Here is a 17,960-nt window from a genome sequence, read left to right on the forward strand (position 1 = left end):
GAGTGCAGCTCCTTCTTCGGCAGGTGTCTGTTTGGTCCTGAATTTCCTTTCCTCCTTAGCGGCTTCAGGTTTGGCTTACCGTTCTATCAATAATTACAGGTCCGCAATTTCAACAGGGCATTTGCCAGTAGAGGGTAAACCCATCGGTGAGTCCCCTATTGTGTGTAAATTAATGAGGGGTATCAGGTTAGCTAATCCTCCTCGTCCACGCTATTCGACCCTTTGGGATGTTAATGTTGTTCTTAGATTTTTAGAATCCTGGCCGGCTAATAGATATTTATCTAGGAAACAGTTATCAGCTAAACTCACCATGTTATTGTTTTTGATATCATGTAAGAGAGTGTCAGATGTTAGAGCTCTAGATCTAGCGGGGAGAGTTTTTTCTCCTGAAGGAGTTTCCTTCGCCATTACGCGTAGGACCAAATGCAATTTGAAGTCAGTGACTTACCCTTGTTTTGTGGACAATCCCAAGCTTTGTGTGGTTCAATGTCTTAAAGCTTACGAGGTAAGTACAGAAGAATTTTGTTCGGATATGGGGGGGTCAATTACTCATTTCATTAGTTAAACCATATCACCCTGTTTCCTCAGCCACTCTCGCTAGATGGATGCGTTGGTTGCTGAGTGAAGCAGGTGTTGATGTTTCTAAATTTGGGGCACATTCTGCCAGAGGAGCTATGGCATCAAAGTCTTTGATTTTAGGTTCTCGTTTAGAGGACATTTTAAAGGCAGCAGATTGGTCTTCGCCTTCTACGTTTAAAACTTTTTATTATAAACCTATTGTAGATATAGCATCTGTTGTGGTGAATCAGCTTTGAACAAGCATAATCTGAGCCTCCGGTCCTGTCATAGAATAAAAAGAATTCTAGCATTCACGCTAAGAATTTTTCAATTCTATTAAGGACACGGAGGCGAGGATTATCCCACCGCACTGTATATATACGATGTCAGAATGTCATGGTAAATTTGTTGATTTCATGTGCAAAAAATTTACTGTACGTCAGTGCTATCCCACCCTATTGTTAATTATATAAGTATTTCTTATGTTATTCAGTTTTATGGCCTGGATTTTTTCATTTTTTCTAGGAAATGATGAGAAGTAATGCGATCTACCACGATTTCGTTCTTCTTCCAGTCAAGTGGGCTGCTGTTCGTCTCTTTCGAGATTCCGTTTTCAAGTTGATTAAGACTTTGGTTTTTCTGTTACGATTTGGATTTTGTTTTTGATTTTGAATTTTGGATTTTGGACAAAAAAAGAGGAGTGACTTGGTGTGATTCAACACTTTATAGGCTTCCTCCTCTATGGTTGATCACGTGTTATAACTAATATTGGGTGATGTAGTTTTTTACTTTCCATGATGTTCATTGGCTGCTGTTGAAAATAAAAGCATGGAAAGAGAAGCATAATCCTCGCCTCCGTGTCCTTAATAGAATTGAAAAATTCTTAGCGCGAATGCTAGAATTTTTTTTATTCTCCAATCGTTATGCGCGATACGCACCCCCAGTGGTGACAGGGTGTCACCGCACCACGCGCTCGGGCAAAACACCTGCCACGCGAATAACAAATATGCCTGGAATGCGAGGAACGTTCCTCGCGCAAGCTAAACAAATAAAATATGTCACGGCCAACAGCACAATAACACAAGGCAATCCCCGATTCCTTGAAAGCACGAGAAGGAGCGAGGACTTAACTGACGGGCAGCAGTGAAGAAAGAGGAAGGACTGTGCCCGTCAGTTACATATATACTCCTGGTTATGGACATTGGATTGGCTATGGGTTCCCATGGTTACATGGGCATCATGGGGCTTGAAGTTTATTTTTGTTCCGATCTTGTTGAACTTTGAACCTGCTGTTGTAAATAAAGTGAAGAAAGGACTGCATAATCCTCCCCTCCGGTCCTGATATAGAATCTTATTTGATTTGGCAGCTCTGGAGCAAAAAGCCTGATAAAGTGTATTTCACTGTTATTTAAGATAGCTTATTGAAGAATGGCAAATTAAGCGTTGTTTTAGAAAAAAACGTGGTTTAACTGATAGAATGTTTGAATATTTGGTGAATGCACTTTCTTTTCTGTGAACCACAATGTTTTTTTCTTGCAGAAATCAGAAATCACTGGTAAAGAATATCTCTCTCAAGATGGCGACCGGCATTTACCACTGAAACCTGTAGTCCTTTGCTGAGCTCAATGGTTAGTCTCTTCTTTGTTTCGATTGTTCTCGCCGCCTGGTTTCGCTTCCTGGCGTGCGGAGCAAACGCACTTGCGTGCTAAGCCACCAGTCAGCTGGGACAGGGGAATGGAGTAAAGTTGTGACAGGAATAGATGGGAGAGCAAGAAGCGGCAATGATGCCCGTGTGCAGCTCAAGCAGAGGGGAGCAGAAGGAAGAGGAGCCCATTGCAGATGGGGAACTCACTGAGGAAACAGAATGCACAGAGGAAGAGGATCCCAAGGACGAAGAGGACTCCAAAGAGGACCAGGTAGCTAATGACGAAGAAGCGCCCAAGGAGGGGGAGAAGCTCAGCGAAGTAGAGGTAGAAGGTGAGGAGTTTGAGCACTATGAATTATCTGCATTCGTACAGGCAGCGCTACTACCTTTCTAAACACTGTACGACCACTACCTACACTAGCCAAGCCACTAACAGCCACAGTGTTAAATAATCTCCTCACTCTCAGGAAGGATTGTCTATTTATTTCTAGGTGTATCTTACATAAGAGCAAACACATCTGCTAAGGTCACAGGCATCCTTCAACTGCCGCTAGTAATGCTCCACAATCTAAAGCTCATTTGTATGACATTACGTTCACTGAAGCACAAACATAACATATCTCATCTCTTTGTAAAATAACAGTTTTGAAAAGATAATGAACAGAAAACTAAAATATAAATATGTTATTGAAACTTGCATGAAATTGCTTTAAACCATTTGTTATCATTCCCATAAAATTATGTCACAAAATCTTGCAACTATACTGGACGTTTAATTTCTCTACAATATTTAGTGGTTGAAGACGTTACTGGATATGCCTCATTCTCTCCAGAATTACTTGCAAACTCCTCCTCTTGAGCACTACCTTGTGTATTATCATTGGACGCCTCTTCATTAGTCTCAAAATCATTAGTTTCTGAATTGTACCTTTTACTATCTGAATCATTCAGCAGCTCTTTCTTTTCTGTCTTTACAATTCACAAAACGACTGGTATGCCAAACGCGTCCATCACTCAACTTTACTGAACTGGTGAAGACCTCCAAGGCCTCTAACGGACCAGAATATTTGCCATCTTCTTCCCTGACTTTAAATAGTGACTTTACATGAACCACATCTAACCTTTCTCCAGTCTAGGAACTTTTGGCCCACTTTTCTTATTCTTGTACATTTCCTATTCCTCCTGAGACCAGAATATTTTTTTCACTTCAGCAGGAGACCACTGACTTAACCTAAGTAACCACCCTTGATTATCCTTGGTAAAAGGAACTCGCCCTCTCATTATAGTAAACAGACTATATCCAGTTACCGTAGGCATGGTGTGGTAGTTCCATACCATTTTCTTAGCACCCAATTTCCAGTTAAGATTCCTCTGCTTAGCCAGTAGTAATGCATCTTTAATCTCACATTTAAACGTTTCTACTTCCCTATTTCCGCGGGAATGATAGACCGAAGTTACCTTACGTTCAATGCCATCACGTTTCAAAAAGTTTACCATGTCTACACTCTTGAATTGTCTGCCATTGTCTGTTATCACTTTCTTTGGTACCCCCTCCGTTTGAAACACCTCATCCTGTAAACAAAATTACACTTTCAGTATCAGCTTTGCTTACAGATGTTATCTTAGGCCACTTAGAGAAATAATCAATTGCCATTAGCACAGTTTGTGTGTTCTTCACTGACTGGTCCCATAATATTAATACCTAGAATGGCCTAGGCCATCTCTGGACGAGGAACAGGAGAAAATGGAGGCCTCCAATAATATGTGATTTATCTGCATTCATACACAAACTGCACTGTCTGATAACTCTTTCTACCTCCACATCCTGACCTGGCCACCAATACACTTCTTTGATCCTTCTCCTACTTTTGACAATACCTAAGTGTATCAAGAGAAAGTTTAATCAAACTGTCCCTCAAACTCGTAGGTGGATGGTTCTCTTTTCCCTCAACACACCTGCACATTAGATAATTCTTTACATACTTCCCAGAACTTCTTAAATTATTTTTCGGGCCATCCTTGCACAATAAAAGTTTTTATTCTAATCAGATCGCTGTCCTGCACACTTGCACCTTTCCATTCTTTTGCACTGATGGATTCATTTCTATTATTTTCATCAGCCCAAGCTACACTGATTTCCTCCCATCCTCCAGGATCTTCTTCCAACGGTTAAGGGCAATCTACTTAGACAGTCCACCACTCTGTTTTTAACCCCGGGCAAATAGTTAATGATTTACCAGAAATTCAACAGTATCACAGACATCCTTGCAGTCCTTTGTGTTGCTCTCAGCAATCCTTCTTAGGCAGCACCTTCCAAGGGGGTTTATGGTCATATCTCACTACCACATGAAACCCCCATAGGAAGTTCCTGAAGTGTTTTAACCCCCAGACTGCCCCAAGTTTTTTTTTTCAACAACAGTGTACCATTCTTCTGCTGGTGATAGAGCTTGTAGGTGCATAAGCTACTGTGTACTTCTTGCTATCGGTGCTCTTCTGGGATCACACAACAGCAATCCCCTTACTAATCGCATCCGTAGTTAAAATATATGGCAATTTAGGAGAAAACCCATGCAGTTGTTTTGCTTTACAAATTTCTTCTCTTTAATTTTTAAACTTTTTTTTTCAAAATTTCTGTCCACACATTTACATTTGTTTTTCAACAACTGTCTTAAATAATGTTGTTATTTTCTGAGAACTTTTCTACAAAACTCCACCAATCCTAAAAATGATCTTCATTTGTCCCTATAGGAATAAGAGCATTCCTCACAGCGTTCAACAATTCTTTTTTAGGTTTGATATCTTCAGCTGAGATTTCATGACCTAAATAATTTAATGAATGCACTCCAAATTTGCATTTAGCATGGAGAAATATCAAATGTACAAGGATAAAAAAAGTGGGGCAAAAGTTCCTAGGTTGGAGAAAGGTGATGTGGTTCGTGTAAAGTTACCTACCAGTTAAAGTCAGGAAAGGAGATGGCAAATATCCTTGTCCGCTAGAGGTCTTCACCAATCGAGCAAAGTTAAGTTTTCTTCTCAATAGAGTTGTATACTTTAAGAAACTGTGGACCTAAAGAAAGTAGTAGGATTTTTTTCTGATTGGAGAAAGTTCTTCATTCGCTTCCTCAGTAGTATCAATATAATTAAAAAATACTCTCTCCATTCTTTCCATTTGATGAGAGATTCCCCAGTTGTCGCTAAAAAAAGGTTGTGGAGCTATTAACAAGAATGTTTGAGACACACACATATTAATAAATTAGAAATGGAAGCTAATTTAAAAACAATTGCTTCAGTTACCAAGTATTTTTCATTGAAGAAAACAGAGTAAAAGACTATAAAACATTACTAACTACAATGATAGTCATCAGTAAAGTATATTCTGTGTTTGAAAATGTGCTTCAATACACAGTGCCAAGTTAATGTTATATACACAATGGTTGTAAATGGGTGTGCCTGTCACAGAGAGTCATTCCATTACAGAAGTGGACAGGCTTTAAATTTGCGTGCCTGTCACCGAACTCTCACTCACCCATGCAATGACAGGCTTAGGTTTGTGTGCCTGTTATCGAATAATCCATTTATATGCTTCAACAGCTGCAGCAAAAGATTCACAGTGACCGACTGAACTGGTGTGCCTGCAGGGGTGTGGAATTTAACAAAATATATACTTGTTTCATGGGACAGGTTGCTTCATATATCTACTTGTCCTGTAAAAATGACTTGTCCCTTTGGTGCCGTGAAGTACAGTGACAAATTATGGCAGCAATCTCATTATGTAAGAGCTCTGATAATAGCCCCTTTGATTGATTATGATGAGTCTAGTACTGTAGTAGTAACTGGAAATTTCAAGCACTACTCTAGCAATTTCCTTTTTTTTGCCACCTTTCTACAGATCTACATACTGAGGCTGGTGGAAGCAGTAAGCAATAGTCCCAGGGCTGGAATTCCTTTGAGTCTGTGCAAACCTACTAACTTGCATGTTGTTTTAAGGATTTTCACCAGCTCTTCTCTAATCTTTTCCCATGATGAGAAAGGTTGAAATTTACTCCTGACAAGGGCAGAAGTAGACATTCTACCACGGCTGGGATAAAAGTGGTTGGAGGTAAATTGAACTTGTAAACACACAATAGATTTTCGCAGGAGCAAATCTACACATGCTCATTAGCACACGCTAAAATACAGTTCACAGATATTTCCTGGGAGTACAATTTCCTGGTCTGCGTTTGTAAATTCTTGTGAAATCATGAAAGGCACTAATGCAAAGACATACAACATGGGTGCACTTTGGGGACTTCCTTTAAGAATTGAGCCCCTAATTAAGTCTGGCATTAATCAAGACATTTTCTTTTTGTTAAAATTCTATTTCTCTACCTATCCATCTATTGGCTAGCTCTACTGTGAGAGACAGCATTCTGGTCTTCCACAAGGAGCATATCAGCACGCAACATAGTTTTGTTCAGTGTCAGGAACTACTATGGCAATGCATGCTTTTTCTAACCTAGATGTTGTTTTTGTTTTTTTGCCAATGTTTATTACTATGGCAAGGGCATGGCAGCTCCCATAACAATGAAGTATTACAGAAGCCATGTCAAAACAAGATACACATGGACAAAACCAAAACACTGACCACCAATGTCAGATCCATTGGTTTTGCCAGTGCCTGTTTATTTTCATGTTTCCCATAATCTTGTTGAAAATGGTTACACCGATTTTTCCATCATCAATATTTTTTGAAAATACTTACATGTGTCTACACATTTTACTAAATAATGCTTCAAAGAAATAGTACCTAAAATGTCACAGTAATTTAGCAAAATGTTTATTTTACTACTTGCTTTTATCCTGAACATTCTATTTTGGAAGCAAAGAATCATCAATATTGCTTGCAAGCTTCTGCTAACATTTGCATCTAATCAGAGAGCATTCTGGGAGCATTACATGTAGCCTCATAATGTTAAACTTTGCAAACGTGTCTGTGTACATTTTTGTTTACTGGAACCACTGGCAGTAGTGCAGTGTGACCTTAAAACGTTCATTTAGAACACTCACCCTAATAATAAAGGCTTTGCAATAATGAACCATAAATACAAGTTTGAACAGCCTAATCTTATGGGCACAAATATTATCTCAACTGGAGATAGTTTCTTTCCCTGTAAACTGGCAGCCAAATTGTTTGTGCTGCAGGGGGAAGGCCTGCTTGTCCCAAGGACCAAATAAACATGAAAACTTGTTGTCCTTGAACCCAAACAATATGTCTTGGGTGTCGAATTCCACAGCCCTGTGTCTGTCACAGATCCTTCAATACGCCTCCACACCTCTGTGTCCCCTGTGTCTGTCACAGATCCTTCAATACGCCTGATAAATATGTAAGAAAGAAAAGTATGTTACTCCACTTGCTCCGCTCTCCAATGCAAAATGGCTTCCTCTGTGTCACAGTTGTAATTACCATATGCAGCGTGCTCCCGTATGTATGTGCAGTGATGTGTGTGGTTTGTTGAGTTTTCCTTGTGTTGACTCAGCAATGCAGTCTTGCCACGCTGAACTAAAGATCATGCATGTGTATTTGTTGCTAGGTTGTCAGCACTGTTATCGAGGTAAATGTATATAAATTGATCAACACAAAACATCGCTTTCTATTTTGCTCCACCAAAGGCTCAACAGTCCCTCCCCCACAACAGTTCTACGCTTTACGCCAGGAGTGCGCCGCCAAATAAATCCAATAAGTTCTATGCATATGCACTATTGTGAAACACATAAAATATTGCTTGAAGCAAAATAACTTGCGGATCACTATGTTGACCAATCTAGCTCGGTTCTTCGCAACAGCAGTTAATGTTACTCTCAGCACCCGGTATAAAAATTCAGTCCCTGGATGCCATAGCTTCCTTCTTAGATAGGTTAAACTGCTGCTGGAATTATCAAGTGGTTCTTCTTCAACTTGTCGCCATAATTGTTAAATAAACTTCATGCTCTAATGAGGATTGCTCATTTATTTTTAAGTATATCTTGCATCCGAGTCAATACGTCTGCTAAGCTTACAGGCATCCTTCACTCCTGCTAGTAACGTCCCACATTCTAAAGCTCATTTGTGTGACATATACAGCATTCACTTAAGCACAAACATAACACACAGCCTTACTCTGTGACTGATTGCATCTGCATAGTTTCCCAGTGGGCTGTCCTGACCATGCTGATCTACTGACTTTTACAGTTCTGCAGGTGACCGGTCCAGACCTACCTAAAAATTGTCCAGTCAACTTGCCATGCCGTGCTGGTTGACTATTTTGCTTTCCTTGTACTCACTTTTTTTAAACTGTTTTGCTGATCCACTGTTAGCTGAATGCCTCTGCCCTACTGGCTTCCTATGACTACTTCCTGCTCTGCCAGTTGGATGCCACTTGCCCTGGTTTCTTGCCCCAGTTCTCACTTCTGAAGTCCAGCCTCTAACTCCCCTTTGGCTGACAGATCTGGTACTCGAACCACTTTGCCTGACATACTACGCTATGTTTTTACTTAGGAGTTTTGTGTATTAATTTTGGGTTACTTATAGAATGAATTGCTCAATGTATATAGGGAATGTGCTATTACGATCTAACATTATCATTAATTAGTTTTGGGGCAGATTCGGAAGCGTAAAGGACTTTCATGATTTTCACTTTCTTTTGGCGGTTTTCTGTTTATGACATTTTATGCGTTAGTGTTTTTAACTCTTACTGTTTCCTTTATTGGGTCTTTCCTGCTACTGATGACAGTTCTCCATGGAGTCAGGATTTTCACTTGAGCTGCTGTTTGACTTAGATTCTTATCCATAGTAAGCTTCTGACTTATAACCAGCTTTCTTTTTCTGGTCCCTATGAATTCTTTGGTTAATGGTGGTCTTGATGCCAACCATGTTCAGTATATGTCAAGGAAGCACATATAAATGTCACATTGTCAGGCTAACCTCTGGGAATGTAAACTTATGTATAATAATTAGACACCTTCATTTTATATGTATGTCATAAAGGTCTGGCATGGCCCTCCTAGAGATATGTTGAACATTCTCAAGATAGACCTGCAAGAAAGGAGAACAACTTTTCATGATTTCCCTTGCTTCATCCTTATCTGATATCCTTCGTATGTTTTGACAGGACCAGTTGGGCTGTTGTGGCCCACCACCTAATCATCCCTTGTCCTAGTGAGATATGGAATTTTCATTTCTGTTTCATTGATGGCCACCTGGGAACTTGTAGTTCTCAGCTGTGTCTCTTTTTTACCTTTTTGTTTAGTGGAGTCCTTTTACTTTACTTCTTCCTGGTATTTACAGTATACATTCCTCCCATCTCTACATTTAGGGGTTTCCTCTTTCTTTTTTTGTCTTGGCCACAATCAGCTGCACCACTGTGTATCTTCGGAGTTTTGTGCAGATGCTGCCCCTGTGAGGTTTTCCCTCAGTTGAGGGAGTCATGTATGGTACATAATCTAACCTTTGGCAGACCCTCCATGTTGGAAAGTGAACCTCTATTAGCCCTGGTAATCCTGTTGTCAAACCTTTTCTGTCTGTGTTGTGATCAGGCAACCATATCCCTAAGCTGAGCCACACCCCAAAAATGGTGTCTTCGTCAAGCAAACTATACACATTATTAGGGTAGCAGTTTGCAAACACAGAACGCACCCTTTGGAACTCTCTTCCCATTATCTGTTCTTAGAACAAGACTTCATGAGGTTTACTAAAGGGACCCTCTGTTGCATTTGGCTTTTAACCTGTAAATGGATTCTTTACGTCTGAGACCAAACCTAACACATTCTGCTGCCCTCTAGCCCCTGATCAGTATTCTTCCGTATCAGCGTGGAACTCCTAAGGTCTTTACTGGCTAACATGGGCATCAGCATCTAACAATATTCTGTTGATACCTGGCTGTAACAAAGGAGCATTGGCAAGACCAAAAGGCCTTGCCTTTGCAAGAGCTATTGTCTTTGCCAATATGTTTAAGCCATGTTTTACACCAGCATGACTGGTGTAACAGAGAGTGGTGGAGTGGAATGGAGTGTCATAAAGTGGAGTTTCATTGAGTGTTAAGAAGTGGCATAGAGCAGTGGTTCCCAACCTGTGGTCCAGGGACCCCTGAAGTTCTGGTAAGCCTTATCAGGGGGTCCGTCACTGCTTAGAGAATTAACTAACGTCAACAGATTAATAAAGAGTATATAATTGAAGTGGCCAAATTTACCATTGCATATTTTAAAACCTACAGTCAATGTCAAGGAATTTCAAATTGGAGGCTCAAAGTTAAATTAGCATCCTCAGGTTGATTTGTGGGAGCAGTACAGGTGCATCAAACAGAATACAGCATGGACGATGTGCGCTTCAATTGAATTTAGAAAAGCTCCAACTTTTCTATTATAATTTCTTTTGTTTATTTGTTTGAAAATTAAATAAAATGTGTTATCATTTGTGTATGTGTTTGATGGAATGCTTGTTTCTGTATCATTCAAATCATCAACAATGTTTAGTTCTGGGGCACTGGCTTCCAGTGATGATTCTGTGTGGTGTCCCTGGATTCCAGTACTGATTCAGTGGGGGTCTGTGGGTTGCAGTAATGATAAAGTGGGGGTCCATAGACGTCAAGAGGTTGGGAAACACTGGCGTAAAGTGTTGAGAAGTGTCGTGAAAATTTGTGGATTGGAGTAGAGTGTTGTGAAGTGGCATTGAGGGTCATAGAGCAGAGTGGTGTGGCATAGAGAGTGTTGAGTAGAGTGTTTTAGAGTAGAGAAGTGTAGAGCAGAGTAGATTGTCATAGATGTCTTAGAGTGGAGCAGAGTTGTAGAGTGAATTGGAATAGACTAGACTGCCATAGAGCGGACTAGTGTGTTGGAGAATAGAGTGTAGCAAAGGGTCATGGAGTGGTGTTGAGGGAGCTGAATAGAGAGAAGTTGTGGTGTGGTATACTGTAGAGTAGAATGTCAGAGTGGAGTAGAGTTAAATGGATTAGAGTGTCATGGAGTGGAGTGTCGTAGAGTGGCCTACAGTGAAGTGGTGTAAAGTACAGTGGTGCAAAGTAGATTGGCATAGAGTGCAGTTGCATACAGTGCATTTATTTTGAGTAAAGGGGTGTTGAGTTGTGTAAAGTACAGTGACGTAGAATACAGTGTCGTGGGATGCAGCGACATTGAGTACAATAGTGTAGAGGGGAGTAACTTACAGTGGCTTAGAGTCTTGCATAGTAGAGTATAGTGGCGTGGAGTGGTGCAAAGTAGTTGGCATAGAGTGCAGTGGCATAGAGTGAATTGTTTTTTTGTAAAGTGCATTGCGGGGGAGGGTTGTAGTTTAGAGAAGAGTGGTATAGATTGCAGTGCTGTAGAGTAGATTGTTCCAGAGTAGAGTGAAGTGGTGTACAGTGGAGTGGTGCAGGGCAGAGAGCAGTGTGTAGATTGGAGTGGAGTGGCGTTGAGTAGACTGGAATGGCCTGGGGTGCAGTGGGGCAGTCGTTTATGGAACTGCCATCACCTTGTGTATTGATTTATTTTGATAGTATTAAAATATGTTTCCAGCACACTTCAGAATTGTCAATAAATGCTTCATTTGTGCTTTCCTAATAATGATATATTCTGAAATATCTGCACAGTTAATTTACAGACACTTAAATTTTTTTGTGTGCTAGAAAAAATGACATTATACTGCTTTCCTCCGGACCACCCCTAGTAACTAGCATGATTGCCAGATAAATCCTCTAATTTTGAAGTTAGAAAAAAGGAAAGTAAGCACCAAGCTGTCCAGACGACAGAGCCTGACATCAGACGTCTGCCTTTGAATTCACAGCAGCTGTGACAAGATAAGAAGATTTAAAAGCCTGTTTACAGAAGCGAGTACTGGTGGAAGAATACGTTAAATTGGGAATGGGCCACCGAATGGACAAACTCAAGCTGGACTGCCTAGAACAAATAAAGCCAACAAATAGAAAGCAAGCGCACGTGAGTTACAAAACACAAAGCTAATGATAAGCAGTGGGCGGAATGTACTCCCAGGGAAGCTTTCTGAATGTCCTAAGATGTTTAAGCAAACCACGCAACTGTGCTTCTACCTCTAAAACCTCTGGGCTTCAGCCTCTAAAAATTGCTTTGGGACACAATATCAGTTGGCTGAATACTTACTGTCTCCTTGCCAATGCCAGTAACCAAGACCAGGCCTGACAATGGCTCAATAAAAAGAACCTTCAAGTTTTTTGTCATGTCTTGCCAGCAGTGTCCAATCCCTTTGAATCCAGCAACCTGAAATCCAAAACATACATAGAGCACAAAACTAAAGCCACTTGGTGCCAACTGTCACTAAATTAGAGCCTTCATTCTGGAAGAAGGTTCCAAAACAGGTTATCAACCACTAGTCCTCTCCTACCTAGAAGAAGACAACATCCTGCTTACTACCCTAGCCAGGATACCACCCTACACATGGGAATCCAAGAATGTGATCTGCAGAGTCCCCCAGGTGTCATCTCTCAGTACCATTCTGTTCAACATCTAAATGCCTCAGTTTGCCAATATCATCGTATCCCCAGGCATCACCATCCTATCCTACGCCACCCAGCTCATCCCATCGCTGACCGACAGGACAACCACCAACAGAGCTAATTTCATCAAATGCATGATCAAGGTGGCAGACAGAAAGAGAGCCAACTGCCTGAATCTCACCTCTGACAAGACTGGAGTACTCGTCTTCGGGAACAATGTCTCCCCATCGACTCTACCTGATGGGGGTCAGAGCTAGGACCAACACCCATTGACCACGCCAGAAATTTGGTAATGGGAATCATCCTGGAAATAAGCTCAACATGACAGCGCAAGTCAACGCAGTCAGCTCTCCTTATTTCCACATTCTTTGCATGCTACGCAAGATATTAAAATGGCTGTCCCTGAACACCAGATCTATCGTCACGCAAGCACTCATCACAAGTAGACTAGACCAAGGCCACACGTTCTACTCAGGGATCTCCCAATCACTCCTACACAGGATCCAGACGATCCAGAATGCTGCAGCATGACTCATCGTCAACCTCCTGCTTTGCATCCATATTTCACAACACCTCAGAAAACTCCAATGGCTCTCCATTTACAAAAGCAGCCAATTTGAACTCCTTTCATACAAAGCACTGCACAACACTGGCCCAACCTACCTGTACAACTGCATATAATTCACCAACCCACCAGACAATTACACTTAGCCACACTCGCTGGCATCCAAAATACCAAAACGGAATGATTGTTCTCCTACATCACTCCCAAAACCTGTAACAACCTTCCTCAACACATTGGGGCCTCCTCTGCACTTCTCTAATTCCACAGAACACTGAAGACCTTGAGCTTTCAATAACTCCATGAGGTCCTGCACCTTCATACCTTCTCACAGTGCCTGGATACGCTCATTTGTGATTAGTGTGCTAAACAAGTATACCTAACACGATACCTAGTCCTGTTCCTGTGTGTTCTCCATTGTGCAGCATTCCTCAGCAGAGGCCTGCAGACTTTCAGTAGAATAACTCCTCCAATTTGAGATCACCACTAGCACCCACTACTTTCTTGCATCCTCTTTAAAACCATCTGCATCACCTACAAGAGTTGATCAGGGCACTCCAAATGACCACCCCAAATCAATATGTAAGTTGGGCTCCAGGTAACCCACAACCACAGCATGTGGTTAACTTGAATCAATGTCTAGACAGTTTTCTTTAGAAAGGAAAAGTACTTCAGTGAATACTCACCTAAATACTGTAATCAAGATATTCACAAGAATACAGGTGGAATTACAAATAGCAAACCCTTTGTAGACTAAAGTCCAAGTCATATTCCCTAAAGAAATATATAAGAGGGGTAACTGACTCTGAGGTACAGTATGACAATTTGCACACTAGCAGACTCTAATTGTAAACAATGGCAATGGTCCTGTATGAGCCTATTGGGAAACATGAGGCTTTTCACAGTACAAAAAGATTAAGACTGCCGTCTTTGCCAGGCCACTCAGAATGTAAAAATGATAGGCCTACTGACTTTGCCATATATTTTATAATCAATAGGAACCAATAGCGACTCAACAATCAATTTAGACATCCTAGTAAATACTTTGACATAAACATAAACTATCCTTCTAGAGACTCAAAGCATTTACTTTGACCGGGCTATAAAAAGTGTTTATGTGCTAAACCCCTTCCTATTACATTCTGTCAGAGGGTTCAAAGCTACTTTACATGGTTTTTGTCAAGTCATTCAGTACAAAACTGCTTTCAATAATATTTGCCACTTAGCAATGTATCTGTCAGTTCTGAGCAATGGAAGTACATATATTGGCTAACACAACTATTTTTCAATCAAATGCTTGTAGAGCAGATCAGAATGTGGGCAGAGGGACAAATCCTCTGTTAGTACTAGTTTTACAACTGTCTTTCTAGTGATCATCTAACCCCTCACAGAGAACTGTGCGTTCAGATGGCTAAAAAACAATGACATTTCAAAAAAATGCAAAGTTTGTCACAGGGGAAAACCTAAATCTTTTCCTACTGCAGTAATTTTGTTAGAAAATACTTGTGTACAGACTATAACATAGAGTAATAATATACACATAAAGGCCTATTGGTTTTAATATCTGCTTTTCACAGTAAAAAATGTATGTCCACTGCCTTAGTCATAATTTTTATTATAAATATGTTAGATCATTGGTAACTGGCATAACTCTACACATGCACCAGACAACACAACACCTTGATCATTGACGTGACCCCATGACCAACCCAGGCCTACATTATCAACCATAATATGTGCAATGCAAGCACTTTTTAAGTGAAATCACACAAATCTTTCTTAGTCAAATCCAGAAGGTAGGCCTATCAACTTGTGGGCAGAGCCAAACCCTCTCTCTCTCTCGTAACTCCTGATGTTCTATTTTTGTGTTGGCCACAACTGCCTAGCAAGCCAGATATAAAAAGACTGGCTGGACCCCAAGGACCTGAAAAATTATGGATCACTTGTTGTAAATGATGTTTCCTATCGGTGTGTTCACTTAAAAACAACTTCCTCTGACCATAAGCAACTGTTTAGTTTCAGCCACTGCTCTACATGGTGTTTCACAACTTACCCCTTGTCTAACTGTTTAAAAAATCAATCAGATGCAAAGAAAAGAGACCACACTATCTAGCAGCACAACAGTGGTACTACACGTTTATTGAAATAAAGTGTATTTCCTTCTATCCACAAATCTTATCATACTAAGGAAGATAGATCATGACTCTCAATCAATTTATCATCACTCCACCAAGTTTTTTAGTTGATCCAGTAGAGTCCTCCCAAGTCTGGCGAAGGCGCCCTATCGTCTCAGGAGCATTGTTGATCAAAGTGTGGTACATCTGGGAGATTCCATCCTGCCCATCAGCAGTGTGTTAACATTTTTATTGGATATTGCCGTTTCATCAGCTGTCACTGTTTCAGCAGCATTTACTCAATACATGTGATACCGTTTGGCATTTACATTACTAACATGCTTGTCTATTTAGAAATGCAGCATTTCTTTTGAAATTGATGCATTAGCATATATGTATATTGTTTACGGAATTCTACAAAAGAATCTATTCTGAATTCTGGGAGGTTGCAACAGATGCAGCTCTCCAGGATTAGTCACAATCATAAGTTCTTAAACAATCTTAATTGTATGTTGCTTACATTTACGTGCTAATACTGGTGCATTTGCTATCTTATCTTTTTTCTGCTTTTCGACAACTGTATGGGTGCTCAGAAACCTGCTCTGACATCCCCACCCTGCAATGCCCCTTTCTGTTGAGGTGAACAGATTTTTTTTTACAGATTTGTTTTTCTTTGATAGACAACTTTTATTGATTTTTTCCATAAAAGGGTACATTGCAGGCATTGCGTTTTATATCGGAGAAATTCAGGAGTAATAGTTTTCCCACAGTACCCATCTCCTAGACACTACTCCCACACCTTAGCTCCCATATTGCAGTCAACTGTACATTGTGAATCACATGTTTAGACAGCTAAGCCAAAGTATTCCCACCGTTTATACCACATTTTTTGTGAATTTCTTAGGGTTGCCACTGGCTTTATAAATTGGTTCTTCTTCTCTGCTGCACCAATCCATCTCTGCACGCCATTGTACCATCCACTGTGGGCCTGGTGTTTTCCATGCCCGGGCAATGTCTTTCTTGGCCATCATGGTTGCGATGCCCACCAAGGCTCCATTCCCCCCGAGGATCTCTCATGTCTCCCACCACACCCAACACCACCAGTTTGGGAGTTAGTTGAACCGGGGTTTCCAAAACTGCAGACAGTGTACTCTCAATTGTAGACCAGTATCTAGTGATTATTGGGCGCTGCCATACCGTGTGAAAGAAATCAGCACAGTTGGAATCTGGGAGAAAACCAGCAGAGCAGAGGTGTCGAGGGGACATGTATGTATGGTGGAGATAATGCAGTTGCACCAAACCTATGTGTGTGATATCACTAGTTCACTTGGAGCCATGCAAGCCTCCCTCCGTTCAACCTTGTCAAGCTTCCCAGTCTAAGTCTAAGGGATATAGTACAGGTAATTCTGAAGGGTCTACAGCAATTGGGGCAGCACCATCATCTTGATCAGGGCCACTCTACCTAGTAAGTTAATAGGGGGATTATGCTATGCCACCAGACTACACTTGGTTTTCTGTATAAGGGGGTGTTAGATTTAGGACATGGGCTTTTTCGGCATTATGGTGACATGGGCTCCAAGTATTTGAAGTTGAGGTGGCGCATGGAGATATTCATCCATCCCCCACTGGAGGCACTGTTGCCCCGTAATGGGACTAGGAAAGAGTTGAAAAATCTCTAGGGCTCTTGGGCCAGTGCTTCGGTCTTCGCCATGTACAGCAAAATGTCATCAGCATAAAGGGCAATCCTGCCTTCTGGAGCACTCCCCTTCCCCACCCAACTCCAACTCGGCATCCGTGAGTTGCATCTGATCAGTCTCTCCAATGGCTCTATGGCAAAAGCAAAAAGGAGGGGGGAGAAGGGGCAGCCCTGAAGGGTTCCCCCGTCCTATAGAGAACCGCACAGACAGCACCCCTTTGATGATGACCTGGGCTTGCAGGTGTGTATAGAGGAGGGATATCATTCTCTGGGATCGGAAACCCATACTCTCTAGCACCTGCTCCATACAGTCTCCGTCAATGGTGTTGAAGGCTTTTTTGAAATCGACAAGTAGTAGGGCAAGGTCTGCAGGAATTTTATCTTTGTGAGTGAGAGCGTACTATGATTTGGCATAGAGCTGCATTGGTCCGTGTGGATTAAAGATGTAATGACCATTTGAAGGCTGGTTGCTAGGATTTTAGCAAATAGTTTGATTTCCATGTTAATAAGGGACATGGGACGGTACACCTCACAGTCCTCAGAGGGTTGCTCAGTCTTGGGGAGAACGACAATGGTCGCCAGGTCCAAGTCAGAGGGAAATACCCCTCTCTGCAATGCTTTGTTATAGAGACGAAGGAGATGAGGTGATAGTATCTCACAAAAGGACGAGTAATACTCTAGGAGGAACCCATCTGGTCCTGGAGTCTTTGCAGTTTTCAGGTCATGTATGGCCCTTTGAATCTCCTCAACCAGAATGGGTTCATCCAAGGAGGCACGTTGAGCCGGAGAACAGATTTACTCCTATATAAAATTATATCCTACTTGTTAGAAACGGGGTCTCTAGTTGGCAGTGCTTTGCAACCTGTCCCAGTAGGAACCCTCACTCTAGCCAGGGTAAGGGCGTCAC

At 41.3% G+C, this 17,960-nt stretch overlaps 1 protein-coding gene across 3 annotated transcripts in view; it reads left to right on the plus strand.

The window, feature by feature from the left end:
• Nucleotides 1-2,210: 2,210 nt before the first annotated feature.
• DPY19L4 (dpy-19 like 4) overlaps nucleotides 2,211-17,960 on the plus strand; it is a 516,401-nt gene continuing 500,651 nt past the window's right edge. The window contains exon 1 of one of the 3 annotated variants that reach the window (XM_069220490.1): nucleotides 2,211-2,535. In XM_069220490.1, the coding sequence (XP_069076591.1) occupies nucleotides 2,319-2,535 (217 nt within the window). In that variant the 5' untranslated portion in view covers nucleotides 2,211-2,318. Of the gene's footprint in view, nucleotides 2,536-12,018; nucleotides 12,149-17,960 lie in introns of those variants that run through there. The other 2 variants (XM_069220492.1, XM_069220491.1) reach the window with 2 other exon arrangements.

This window comes from Pleurodeles waltl, chromosome 2_2 (genome assembly GCF_031143425.1).
Source record: "Pleurodeles waltl isolate 20211129_DDA chromosome 2_2, aPleWal1.hap1.20221129, whole genome shotgun sequence".
Lineage (NCBI taxonomy): Eukaryota > Metazoa > Chordata > Amphibia > Caudata > Salamandridae > Pleurodeles > Pleurodeles waltl.